The sequence below is a fragment of the Parasteatoda tepidariorum genome, chromosome 2 (assembly GCF_043381705.1).
Source record: "Parasteatoda tepidariorum isolate YZ-2023 chromosome 2, CAS_Ptep_4.0, whole genome shotgun sequence".
Taxonomy (NCBI): domain Eukaryota; kingdom Metazoa; phylum Arthropoda; class Arachnida; order Araneae; family Theridiidae; genus Parasteatoda; species Parasteatoda tepidariorum.
In genome coordinates, this window is record NC_092205.1 from 70,191,228 (window position 1) to 70,205,730 (window position 14,503).

The 14,503-nt window shown below is 26.8% G+C and overlaps 1 protein-coding gene across 2 annotated transcripts in view; it reads right to left on the bottom strand.

The window, feature by feature from the left end:
* Positions 1-14,503, bottom strand: part of LOC107442808 (DNA mismatch repair protein Msh2) — a 40,008-nt gene that overhangs the window by 19,815 nt on the left and 5,690 nt on the right. For both annotated transcript variants that reach the window (XM_043041725.2, XM_043041730.2), the window contains exons 4-12: positions 11,042-11,123; positions 9,239-9,384; positions 7,801-7,917; positions 4,429-4,515; positions 3,706-3,835; positions 2,164-2,241; positions 1,733-1,788; positions 1,475-1,595; positions 389-502 (exon numbers count right to left, since the gene is read on the bottom strand). In XM_043041725.2, coding sequence (XP_042897659.1) covers positions 389-502; positions 1,475-1,595; positions 1,733-1,788; positions 2,164-2,241; positions 3,706-3,835; positions 4,429-4,515; positions 7,801-7,917; positions 9,239-9,384; positions 11,042-11,123 — 931 coding nt within the window. The remainder of the gene's footprint in view (positions 1-388; positions 503-1,474; positions 1,596-1,732; positions 1,789-2,163; positions 2,242-3,705; positions 3,836-4,428; positions 4,516-7,800; positions 7,918-9,238; positions 9,385-11,041; positions 11,124-14,503) is intronic.

Genomic DNA, 14,503 nt, shown 5'->3' on the forward strand with positions numbered 1-14,503 from the left:
AAGTGAAAATGGCAATTTTCGAAGATTTCATTAGAAATATATTTTTTAGCTGTCACAATAAGTTTTTTTTGTCACTACACAACTTGATAATTCAAAGTGAATAAAACAAATAATTAAACTAAATTTAACTATAAGACTTGACAGTGATTCGGACTTAATAAAGCAACTTTTAAGGAAATTAAATATTCACAAAACATTAGATTATTATTGATGCTGATGCTTTTTAATTAGATAATGCTCCAATGCTGGTGAAATCTAATAAAACACAAGTATAGCAATTATTGTTTAACTTATTTTAATAAACTTATGTTCGAAAGCAATTTCTGAAAAGTGTTTTTATGTGGGTGAAAGTGAAAAATAATATTTTACAGTTGTGCAACAAGTATACCTATTTTAATCTTGTCTACTAAAGGCTGCTTTATCCATTGCATTAATAATCTTTCACCGGCACTTGTTCGACAAGAGTTTAAAAACCCGTATAGATAATCTTTTTCATCCACATCTACAACAAATATTTGAAGAAAATTAGTCAAGCAATTCCTGGAATAAATATGTTAAAGAGGGATGCATAAAAGTATAATGTATATCTCGGTGTATAAGAAAACCACTAAGAAAACCAAATATAAATATTGCACAGACATTAAAAATATATAAAAATTAATAAGTCTACTAAGTTCAAAATATTGAAATACTCTTAATTAATTTTTTTTACATGTAAAAACCTTTAATGGTTAAAAAATTATGATGAGTGAAAATACAAAATTAATTGTATATAACATATTAAATATAGTTTATGAAAGAGGTAAATTAATATAGAGTCATTCATATCTGATTCATTGTTTAAAATGCATTGATATTTCATAGTATGCAAAGATATGGACCACTTTATTACTGGTATATATGTTGAATCTCGGATTTTCCTGACATTTTAGGGGTTTGAAAAAATGACTTATACACCAGGATATATGGTAATTTAATTATAACAATAATAGAATTAAATAAATTAATTTTATTTGACAAGTACATTACTTTAAAAATAAAATTAGTTGAGAATCAATATAAACTGAGCTATTTTAATCTGTATTAACAAAACTTTACAATGATAAAGAGTTTGATATTCAGAATACGGCATGATACAAATGTAAATCAGAAAATTAAGTTAAAAAGTCAAATAAACTAAAAGATAAAAAAATAATGATTAAAATTAATATATTTCAAACATAATATTATAGAAACATATTTATAAAACATAAATGTCTAATTATAAATATGTCTAACTGTTAAACTCTCAACCAACAGTGAACATAAAAACAATGATTTATATTTCTATTTACAGTTCTTTTCAATTAATTAAACAAACAAAATAAAAATAAATTTTATAATATTTTTATAGGAATAAAAATTTAATAGATAATAAATAATTAAAGCAAACTTTAAACTATTATTACTAGAATCAGAATGTTAATAAAATTACCAGAATCTTTTTCAGCAAACAAACCAAGACCAACTGAACAAGCTTTATCAATTCTAGCATAAAGCTGTGTGTTGAATTCAATTAGTTGAAACTGCTCAAAATTATTTTCATCTGATAATAACTAAAACAAATTGGAAAATTATTGAAGATACAGCAATTTCTTATCATTTTAAAAATATAATCAATATCATCCCTTAACTAAAATAACTTTTTTAAAAAGGAAATTGATATAATAAACAAAATTCAATGTCCCAATACCTCTAAATATCTTATTGCAGCAGCAAGACTGCAGCCTTTATTTGACGACTGCCACTCTAGTAGAAAAAAAAGAAGGGAAAACATTAAAAATGATAAATTATTTACAAACAAATTTATGTAGAAAACATATAAATTTAAATGTAAACGTAAAATACTATACTTATATAAAAGACTTAAAAATTATAAGTTAAAATTATTTCATAATTATTTATAAAAGTCAAAATATGTTTTATAAAATTTCAGAACACAGAATATGAATCTACTACATTTCAAGATATAAGAAAGTAAACAATTAATAATAATTTATATTCACAAATAATTTAAGTCAAAAATAGAGTTTTTCAAGGTTAAAAGTTAAAACATTAGAGAATTTTTCATTTAAAATTATCTATTAGTGTCTTTAATATGAATAAATAAATTGAACATATTACCTTCAAAATTATATTCAAGATCTGATGAAGATATAAATAATCGAAGAACATCTGCAGTATTTAAAGGTTCAAAGACATCTAAAAATAGAAAACACTGAATTAATACATGTCAATGGTATTACAAAAATCTAAAAAAATGATACACCTATCTAAAGAGAATAATATCACATATATATCCAAAGAAAAAATGTATAGTGAAGAAAACTATTGATAGTTTATCTTTTTGATAAGTTAGAATGAAATCCCATCCATATCCCATTAGCATGAATCATACCATTAGTATGAAATCATAATTTACTTTCCTATTGAACAACACGAGAAGAATACAGTTTGATATGCACGAAAACAATCAAGTTAAATGATCAGGAGTTTTAACCCTTCAAGAGCTGAGCCCCTGCACAAAATTGTACAGAAACTACACACTGTACACACTCCTCTCTCATTGAACAATCAGTTTTTGGAATCAGGAAAGCCTGCAGCTAAAAGTTCGGAAAGCCGGGACAGATATACGGTTAATAAGAAACTCAGAATGCTACATTTTTAAAAAAATAATATTAAAAAATCAATTAAATCTTTATCAGCTTTACAACAATGTAAATCCAAACCTCTAGCTCAGCGGTTCCTAATTTTTTTTTCCAGCTAAGGAATTTTAAATGATCAACCTACTTATAATGGAACCCTAGGACTTAATGAATGAAGTTCATTAGCAATTGTGAACATATTAACAAAATAAAGTCAATTATTTATTTTAAAAACATTCAACGAGGAGAAACATTTTTCACAATTAAATTTTATCAATACTTTTTTTAAAAGTAGGTTTTATCTCTAAAACTTCAATTCACAGGTCTGGAGCAGCATTCCAATCGAGTTTCGATTTCAATTAAAATTAAAACAGAAAAGGATGAAAATAAACATTAAAATGGCTATCAGAAGAACACACTTCTTTATTTTTGAATCTGGTTGTTTCATTTTATATTGAAAGATTTAGTGAAAAATACTAATGCAAAATATTATGGATGCATATTCTTCTTATTATTAACTAAATATATTACTACTAGAAAAAAAAATATATTTAATTTTGAATTTACTTTCTTTCACTGTCATTTTACCTAAAAAAAATGTCATTAAAATAACAGAAATATTAGAAAATAACAGAATAAATTGGCTGGTTAGAAATTTAATTATAGATTTGGAATATCATAAAAATGTAACAAATCCACTGAACCCTAGGCTAAAAAAGCACACATTTTGAAAACCGCTGCTCTAACTCATAAAAATATCCCCTATATACAGTTTTTGTAATAATAATGTAACTGTTATTACAATTGTTATAATTCTGTAACTGAAATCTGAATTTTTAACCCAAGAGGTACTGAAATTTTGAATTAAGGAAGAAAACTTAACTTTGCCTAATTTTGGATATACACAGTAAATATTAATTTAATTATTTTTTAATGTCAGGGCAAGAAATGGACAAAATGTATCAAATTACAAAAAAGAAGGAAGGGGGGAATGAAATGAATAAAAATGAAATCTAATTACCTGACTTTTTCTGAGTCACAGCAATTTTATGTGTCTCAATGATAGATTTCAAAGTACCTGGGGCTGTTTCGCTTTGTTTAGCTGATAGTGGTAGGACACATTCTTGAGGACTTAACTGTACTAATACTGACTGAAATATTAAAATCATATTTTTAAAACAAATTTTCTAAATGTTTATTAATGATACAAAAGAAAAAAATATATAAAAATCTTAATTTACCTTGCTGCATACATATTAACAATTTCTAATACAATATCTTGTAATTTTTTTGCGAAATACTCATGCAAAAGTATACACTTAAATAGTAGTATTTCTATTCTGTTCTCTCTCAATTGATTACATATCAGTATCAAATGTCAAAGTAATTGAAAATTGATATTTCTTCTCTTTTGCTTATTTTTTTAAAAAATAAAACAAAGGTTTTAAGAGAAAGAATGCAAAAAATCATCAATGAAATTTAATTAAATAGACAGTTTACAATCAAATAGATCTAAATTTTTTTTTTCATTATTACTGAAAATGAAATATTGTAAACACACGCTGATAATTTTTATTTATTTTTTAGTATTTTCATCAATAACACTATCAAACAGTATCAGGAAAACACTAGTAAAAAAATTCCGATCACTAAATTTCATAAAATTTAAAAGCATCAAATAATCTGTCACCTGTTTTTTATTTTCAAAATCTTAAGACTAAGATAAGAAAAAATAAATAAATACCTGTAAAATAGAAAAATCTGGAGTATCTTGAAATTCACAAACATGAAATTCTCTAAGGACAGGATCACAGTATGCAATTCCAACAAGCTAAATATAAATATTAGTTAATTCTTAATTAATGTAACATAAATTTTCAAAAAATAATTACATTTGATACACAGAGCGCGTAGCCAAATTACTCAACAAAAAATAAGCACCTTTTAAGCACTTTTCAAGCACTCAAAAAATATTTTTAAGCACTTTAAAAAAATAACATAATTAGGCAGGGTTTTAAAGTTTTTGACAATTGGCGGTTTTATCTAGTTTTAACCTTCATGTCAACAAAAATAAACTTTTGACATTGTTTTTGACAACTGTCAAAAATCATGAAATTTTGAAACAAATGGCGTTTTCATACGCTACGGACTGATAATACGCAGAAATAGATTGGGGTTGAATTAATTGTGAAAACGTTGAATAGTACAATGTGAATTGTGTGTCTTTTTACATAATTCGTAGCAAAAATCAACATGGTAAAGAAAAAATCTCATTGTAAAAAGGAAAAAATTAAGCACTTATTAAAAACACCCAATGAGAAAAGCACCTTTAAGGGCTTTTAAAAAACGAAAATCGAAAATAAGCACCTTTAAGCACTTTTTAAAAACGCTACGCACCCTGATACATAATAATTACATTTGATGCTAATCTGCAAATAAGTGTACAGACGACAGGAGCTTTAACAATGTTTCCAAAAATATTTTTCACTGTTTTTTTTTTTTTTTAAATAAATAAAAAAAAAACTTTGAAGATTCCTGAACAATGTCACAAAATGCATTTATCTACCAGTGATAGTTCTATTTTAACATTTTATAAATAAATAATTTTATTTAACAACCATACTTATTACCATACTTAGAATGAGCATTTTATCTTGCACAAATTACATAAATGATAATCTAAAACATATCTTAGCCTAACTAAAGTTCTTAAATTAACTCATTTAAGATAAATCTTAAGATATAATATTTTGATATCATAATTAAGAACATTTTGATTGGAATTAAAGCATACAATTATTATTGTTGAATATGCTGTTTAAAAAAGTTATCTTTTATATTTTTGATTTTCTATAAATTTTGTTCCTAAATAAAGAAGTTTAAATTAGCCATAGTTTTATTACTTTACATAGAATAGGTTTTAATTAAAAAAAGAAGTTTTTAAAACAGTTAAAATTTTTTTAATAATAACTAAAAGAATATACAAGCTAAATAATACAGAAGATTTTCAGACAAAAAAATGCAATATTAAACTATATTAGGTTACCAGAGGTAATGCTTGCCACCTACATGTGGTGCCATTGTATATGCTTGATGAGTAATTAAATGATGAGTGGGAAAGATAAAAGGTTCATCCGGCGTGTTGAATAAAAAGGGACACGCTCAGGAACTAGGAAGAGGCTCCTATTCGAAAAGTACATTACTGTCTCCACCTACTGAGTCATGAAAGAAGAATTGTGGCTTAAGGGAAATTGTCTGGTATGGTACACCGATGGATCAAAGATTGGTCTTAAATCAGGGGCAAGTATTTACTACTCCAATGCAGGTACCAAACTTTACTTTCCTCTTGGTAGTTATGCCACTGCTTTTCATGCTGAAGTTTATGCTATCATCATGTGCTGCATGGTTTGCATCTAAATATACCTATTCACATATGCTCAGCCAGTCAAGCTGCTCTTCTATCACTAACAAGGTGAAAATTCACCTCTTCTTTAGTGTGGGAATGCTTCTCAGTTTTTTGTGACCTTTCTACTTGCAACAAAGTACACCTACAATGGGTGTCTGTGCATATGAATATTCCTGAAAATGAGCTGACTGATGAATTAGCAAGGACCAGCTCCAGTGCGATTTTTTGTGGCTTAAAACCAGCTTTGGGAATCTCTCCCACATTCTTTAGGGCCTCTATTTTTATGCTCTATGGCAAGATTGCCTATGAGTAGTGGCACAACTTGGATGGTCAGAGACAAGCTAAACCAGATAAAGAGAAATTAAATAGTGACTGCCCCAATGTGCATCAAAAAAGAACTTCTCAAGTTTAACAGGAATGGCTTGAGGAAGATCATTCACTTTTTCCTGGTCATTGTACACTCAGAAGACACCTCTACATTATGGGTATTGTATCCGATCCTCTTTGTGATGCTTGTAATCTCTAGGATGAGACTTCATGACATATTGTTTCTGACTGTGAAGTCTTTTCTACTAAGATTTGAGTATCTAGGACAACACTACGTTAAGGCCTGGAAGGACATCCCTGTCAGGTGTTTGCTGAACTTTGTTTCAGCTATAAACAGGGTATCTGCTACATTTTAGATTTTCAAATTTATGACTTTTTCATGCTTTCCCATGACTAGTTCCAAGAGTTTTTCATGACTTAATGAAGTTACTATTTTCTCTGACAAAAACTCAACAATAAATTTAAAAAAGCATTATAACAACATTAATTGAAATGATAGGTATAACCAAAACTGTTATACTCTGCATCTTCATATTTATAGATTTTAAATTTAAAAAACAGAGTAAAGAAAGAGTTGAAACAATAACATAGCTGAAAAGAATACAAAAGCAAATAATTTTTTTATTATATTCTAAATAATTTTAGATAATTTTTATATAATTTAATCTAAATAATTTTAGAATTATACTCTAAAGATATTTTTCTTGTTCATCAGAAAGGAAAGAAATACTCCTGATTTTTCTGTTCTCTTTCAGAATGAAAAAAATTCGCCAATGATTGGTTTGCTTCAACTAGAATTTTGAATTGATAAAATTTAAAAAAAAATATTAAATAATAAAAATTCTTAAATCACAGAAGTTTAAAAGATAATTCGCTCTAGAAATAATGTTTTTTCTTTCATTTTTTGAAAGAACACCATAATTTTTAAAGAACATGATAAAATAATTTTATATTCCAATAAAATATGACTGAGTGGTGATTTTGTTAGGAATTCAGATATTTGGAACAGGATGAAATTGGGGGGAGGGAGATTCCATTTTAAAAATTAGATTTTTCAGAGACCTAAATCCATGACTTTCCATGATTTTTTTTAAAAATTAGTAAAAATCATGACATTTCATGATAAATTTTGTTCACTACTGAAATTCACGACTTTCCATGACTTTTCGTGACTTTCCAGGTGCGGGGATACCATGTATAAAGCTTTTCTGCTAGTCATGATCTAGGGTTTGGGCACAATAGACCTCTGGTCGATGTACCCTGCTTCTCAGACCTGGCCAACTACTAAGTCTAATAGTAAGTTTCCAATTTAAAATAAAAATTTAAAGGATAGAAAGACAATTGTTACAAACATTAAATTTAACAAATCCTCTAAAAACATACCAGATTTATGGATGAAGTAGTCATTTTAACAGCTATGATACCCTTTTGCTGCATGCAGTAAGAGTTGTCTTTCGCAAAGAGAATGTCTTCAAAAGCAATTGTATTGCCCGGTGATGCCTAAATAGAATGAAACAAAATAATGTATTTAAAAAAAATATCTTTGGATAAAATAAACTGCAGCATTTTTCACAAAAATTATTTTTAACAATGGGAAATAGTAACTTTTAAATTAAACATAAGTCGCAGTTATTTGTCATTTAATTATAAAGCACACAAATATTGTATACACCGAAGATTAGGAATAATATTATAGTGAGAAATATAACTTAAAATAGCATAAATAAAACTGGCAATTAATTGTCATGCACTAAAAAACACACAACATCCCCATAAAAGCATTGTAAGGAAATAATATGCATCTTAAAGAAGGGAAATTAAAAGCGAATAAATTGTTAAATTCACATATATAAAAATTATACATTACACAATTCATTCACAATTTTGATTATTCTCCCTATATGAGGCTAAAAAATTCTAAACATTCACAAGAACAGTTTAAAAAAAACTGTTGAAGAATCTAATTTACTTTTTTTTGAAGGAACTATTAAATACAGCTTTGAAAAAATTAAAGGGTAATTCCACCATTTATGAACATTGTATTGGCAAACTTTAAAAAATTATAACTCAGTTAATAAAATTTGAGGGGTTCCAATAATTTTTGAAAAAATAAATCATGTGGTCATTTATATTTACTCCAAATTTCAAGACACAAGACCCAGTTTTTAATTCTGAAAAATTTTTTTAAACAACTGAAGACTGAAGGTTACTAAATTTGGAGTAAATGTTAACGGCAGTAAAACTTTTAACATCAATTATTAGAACTGCTCGATTGTAAATATAAGATATCCTGAATAATGAATTGCCCTGAAGAGCCAGTTTTAATCCATTAAGTTTTTTTTTTCCTTCTCCCCAAGCATTACATTTTAAACCAATCAGTTACATTTATTTCAGACATCTAGCCTGCTTTAAAAGTTTTCAAGATTGAATTTTTAAAAAACAGTGCTATGGAGTCTAGGTGTTAGATTAAATTCAATTCTGGTTAGGCTCTAGGTAAAAAAAATCTTTGATCTTACAAAAGATTATTCAGACAAATATTTATAGTTATGTAAGCTATTACTTGAATAATTAATACAAAGTTAAAGTTAGAAAATATTGTTAAAGCTCAATAAAAAGATAATGCAAATACAATACCTTCTTGAATAAAGTTAGACTCTCAAAAAACTCCAAAGTAGGAGATTAAGATTTCAAACAATGATTCCACAGCTTTGATTTTGAATAACACAAAAGTTTATAATGTAAGCTTTAACATAAACTTAAATACCTTTAAAAAATAGATATAAAAAATTCATCAAAAAAAATTATAATAAAATTGAATTACTTTGGCAGTAACAGTCCATTCTTGAGATCTGGCAGTTCCAGTATTTTTAAGCATCTCTACACAACAATGACGATAAAAGAGTAAAAATCTCACTGTCTCAACAAGACTGTTTTTGGGTATTTTCACATAGCTCAATGATCCAGCATCTAAAAATTTTCATATCTTTATTCTTAAATGGAATTAACAATAAAAATACAGAAATTTTTTCTTTAAAACCAGTAATTTTTTTTTATATTTAAGGGAACTCAAAATCAGAGCTCAAGTTATAAGGTATAGTTTCAAAAACTTTATAATTATGAGTAAATACAAACAATGAATCAATATCATTTAATAGTTAAAATAACAACTATTATCAGTGTGGATAATTATATAGTCAATAATTGTAAGAATCCTGTTTCTGAATTGAGACATTGAAAGAATTCAAAAATTAAATTTTTGAAACAATAATCTAATTAATCATCAACAGATTAATTAAAAAAAGCTTTTCAGTCTAAGTTGTATTATTCGGTAAAAGCAACATATAGCCCAACTTGTGTTATTGCAAGACCTCATTTAATGAGAACTCAGATCTGATCAGGAGATTTTTAATAAAGTTCTGGAAAATTATTTTATTACAGTAGTCAGAAGAAAGTATAACTGTTTCTGAAAAGCTTTCCCTCTAATTACATTTAAAAAAAACTGTTTAATTGTTCAAAAATTACAAGCAGATAAGCTTAGAAAAGTAATTTAGTATGAGATTTCATGCGTCTTGTCATGAATAATATACATATATAGCAAAACGAGTGTTATATGCAGAACAATTGCTAAGCAACAGCACTAAGTTCATTTTCTAATTTTTAGGGATTATCAAGTTATTTGCACTTGGAGTACAGTATGCAACTAATCGAATTAATGAGTACATAAGTATTAAATAAGTACAACCAATTAAATAAGCACTAGCATTAAAAAAATACTTGTTCTTAATTTATTCTCTACATAATGGTTAACAATCATACATAATAATAACAAAATTTCTTGTTAAGAAATCCTTAGAAGATCCTGGATGACTTCATGGAAACGCATAAAAATAAATAGAATGAATTGGGTCGCCCACATGATTCGAATGAAAGATGACAACACTATAAAAAAGATACTGCTTTTTAGACTCACGGGAAAAAGAAAGCGGGGAAAGGGCGTGGTTGAGGTGAGCTGACTCAGTGGAGTCTGATTTTCTTGCAATTAATGAAAAAAATTGGAGATCAAAGATAAATCGGAAGTCGATATGGAGAAATCTTCAGAGAAAGGCATTGGCTCACATTGGGCTGTCTGGCCAACTATGATGATAATGAACCATAAAAAAATTAGTAAGCACTCTTAGTAATAAAACAATTTTAAAAATAAACTAATAGCAATTAAATATTAACATCAACGTTAGCAATATAGATAAAAAATAATAGTAAATGATAGTCCAATTTAAATTTTTTTTATTCCTTTTCATGCATAGTGGCTTTTGTTTTTCATAATTTTAACCAGAAAATTTATGAATAATTTATAATATGTACCCTGATAAAAAAAAGCAGATTGTCTCAATGCCTAGGTTTCCAATACAAATGGTTAAAATGTTTTTGTTAACTAAAAATGCGCACATACAATAATGCATGCTTAATAAAAACAATGCATTGGCTAAAAAAAAATATATATAAAAATAAAACTCAAAGTCTTCAAAAAAGTGAATTCTAAAATAAAAATAAAGAGCATTTTAAATTTTACAAGCTGCTAACACATTAGAACCTGAATTAAAAACAAATAAATAATAGATTTTACCAGATTCTAAGGTTCTAGTAACTCCAACTTTCAGACCTTTGCATGTCAGTGTAGCATTATCCCCATATACAAAGAAATCTTCCTAAAGAAATGCAAGATAAAATTTTAATACAAGATACATATTCGAATGTATTAGTTTCACACATTCAGTAAATTATGTAATAATATGGAACATCATCCACAATTAGGGACATTCATTGTCAATCACTCAATTTCGAAAGAAAAAAAAAACTTATTTTATAATTAGATCTTGAGATGTAAAGACATTTATTTTAATTTTAACGTATGTAAAAAATTAATTCTTAATTTTATTAGCCTCAATGACTAAGAAAATAAGTGTAATACAGTTTCTAATGGAATAGCAGATAATAACATTAGAGTCATTCTCTACAAGCCTAAAAAATAGCAGTCACGCTCAATGTTTAAAACAGATAAAATTATTATAAGTTTTTAGTAAAATGAGGGAATGCTTACACAGGGTGTATAGCCAAATTATTCAACAAAAAATAAGCACCTTTTAAGGACTTTTCCAAGCACTCAAAAAATATTTTTAAGCACTTTAAAAAAAATCCTAGTTAGGCAGGGTTGGAAAAATTTTGACAATTGACGATTTTATCTGGTTTTAACCGTAATGTCTCCTACAGCAAAACATTGTTTGACAATTAAAGCATCAAATTTTGAATCATGTAAAACGAACGACGTTTCCACAGGCTACGAACTGATAATACGCCGGAATAGATTGGAGCTGAATTAATTGTGAAAATGTTGAGTAGAACAATGTGAACTGTGTCTTTCTGCATAATTTGTAGCAAAAATCAACACGGTGAAGGAAGAATCTCATTTTGGAAAAGCAAAAATTAAGCACTTTTTAAAAACACCCAATGGAAAAAGCACCTTTAAGGGTTTTTAAAAAACGAAAATTGAAAATAAGCACCTTTGGGCACTTTTTAAAAACGCTATGCACCCTGTAACATGATGTGGGAATAATAATAATTTAATGAATATTGACATGTTTAAGTATATGTTATTCCTTCACTGCTTTGAAAAAATATAAAGTTACACAATTTATTTATTTTTTAACTAGTCATAAAAAACATTAGAATCAGTCTCTCAAAAAAGTGCCATTTCTAACAGTGACGGCATGAGAAAATAACAATATTTTCTCCAGAAGTTTACAGTAATAAATAAAATAAAAATATATATTCTGAAACTATTTCATCAGAGAAAATTAAAACACTTATTAATACATTTTTAGAAAATTAATTAACTTCATAAATTACAAAAGGGTCATTCTCTCACAATAAGGGAACTATAACAAATGAAATGAAAAAAAATATACATATATTATTTGCTCTGTAAGTTAATAATCATAAATAAAATTAAAATAACAATCTATTTCATTCCAAAAAATTAAAACACTTAGTAATACATTTTTAGAAAATAAATTGACTTTCTAAATTTAAATGAGGGGATGAGAATGATATTTGATCATTTATCCAATTTGTTTACTCAGTTTCTTTTCACACACACTGAAGGATTTATTTAAACTTACTGATATTTGTTTTGCAGTCGTGAAATGTTTTCACCCAAATAATAAGGTCATTAATGTGAAGCATTCTAAATCACTATGAGTGAGGAAATGATATGAATGAGTTTAAAACATCTTTGCTAACTAAAAAATCCATTTAAAGAAAAGTCAACTTAATACATAGAAACACACTTCAAGTGTTAATTTTAAAAGATAAAAGTTGAATAAGAAAAGTATACCCATTTCAGTGAGAAATAATGATTTTTGCCTTTGTAAGCGGTAAGAGTTGTACGTGAGAATAAAAATTCAAAGGTTTAAAAATTAATAAAAATATTAATTTCAAATAACGCTTCAAACTTATGAGATAATGCAATAAAGACATCTTCAAGTTATATATTTAATAAAGAATTTATTCATATTTCTACAGAAAAAATTTAAATATCCTTCATTTACATCATTTCAGCCTATTTGCAGAGAATTACTCATTAAGTTATTCAGGGTGCGTAGTCAAATAATTCAACAAAAAATAAGCACCTTTTAAGTACTTTTTAAGCACTCAAAAAATATTTTTAAGTTACATTACCAAAATGCAAAATAATTTTCCAAGACTTTACATGATCATGATAAAATAACTAGTTTCAGACAAAGAACTCTTCTTGATTATATTAGCCATTATAAAATGATCAAGAGATTTTTCGGTTCAATATCAGAAGGTGGAAAATGAAATCTGAAATTGAGAATATCTTGCAAAATGCAGCAGAGTTGCACATGAAAGTGCAATAATCTCACCGAATGTGACTCAATATATATTGACATATGAACTTGCAAGTACTGCATCAAAGATGTAAAATGATCGGCGCTTCCTTACGATATGGATCGACAGTACGCCGAAATAGATTGTGGTTTAATGAATTGTGAAAGCATTGAATAGAACAATATTAAAAGCAGGTTTTTGCATAATACGTGGCAAAAATCAGCATGGTAAAGAAAAAAATATTTTTGAGAAGGGAAAATGAAGCATTATTTAAAAACATCCAATGAAAAAAAGCACCTTTAAGGGCTTTTAAATAACGAAAATCGAAAATAAGCACCTTTAAGCACTTTTTAAAAATGCTATGCACCATGTTATTCTCATAACATTCTTCTTTGCTCGCCGACTTCAACAAAGTTACAGAATTCAAAATTACTAAAATTGCTCCAAATGTCACAATTACGTACTTCTATACACAAATATATACTTTTTGTTATTACCTAAATACAATAATTAAGTTATGAAGAAACGAGTTTATTAATCAGTACAGTTAAATTTATTTTAAAAAAGCTTTTTAAAGCAAAGCTCTTTGAAGCAAAGCTTTCCAAGAGACAATAAAATGCAATTAATTAGGAAACTGTGTCAAAAGAAATATTAATCATGTCTATCACTTTATCATTTTAAAACTGAACTTTCCTTTCATAGGTGATTCATAAATGATTTCTTTTAAGGAAATAATGTCATTTCTGAGGAGCAATGAATTACTTACGCTTCTTTCAAAAATGCGACACAAGCTTCCAACCTGAAAAATATACATTGCTTTAGAAAAAATGAAAATATATATGTAAGTTTAATAATATTTAAATTTAATTAGTTACTAATTTAATAACAATTTTCTAAGAAAAAAATGTAAGCAATAATAAAATTAATAGGGAAAAAAAACAAACATGAAAATTAAGACTTTAAAAAGAAAAAATATTTAAATAAATAAATGCTTAAATAAAATTCCTTTTTTTGTTATTGTACAGATTCTCAGCAAACTTTTTTTTAGGTTTTTTTCAGTTTTTTAGCACATCAGATAAGCAAGATTGAGAAGAATTTACACTCAGATACATCTTCTTTCTTAAAGTTTATTTGTGTGAGTCACGACATATATTCTTAGACATTCATTGTCAATCACTCA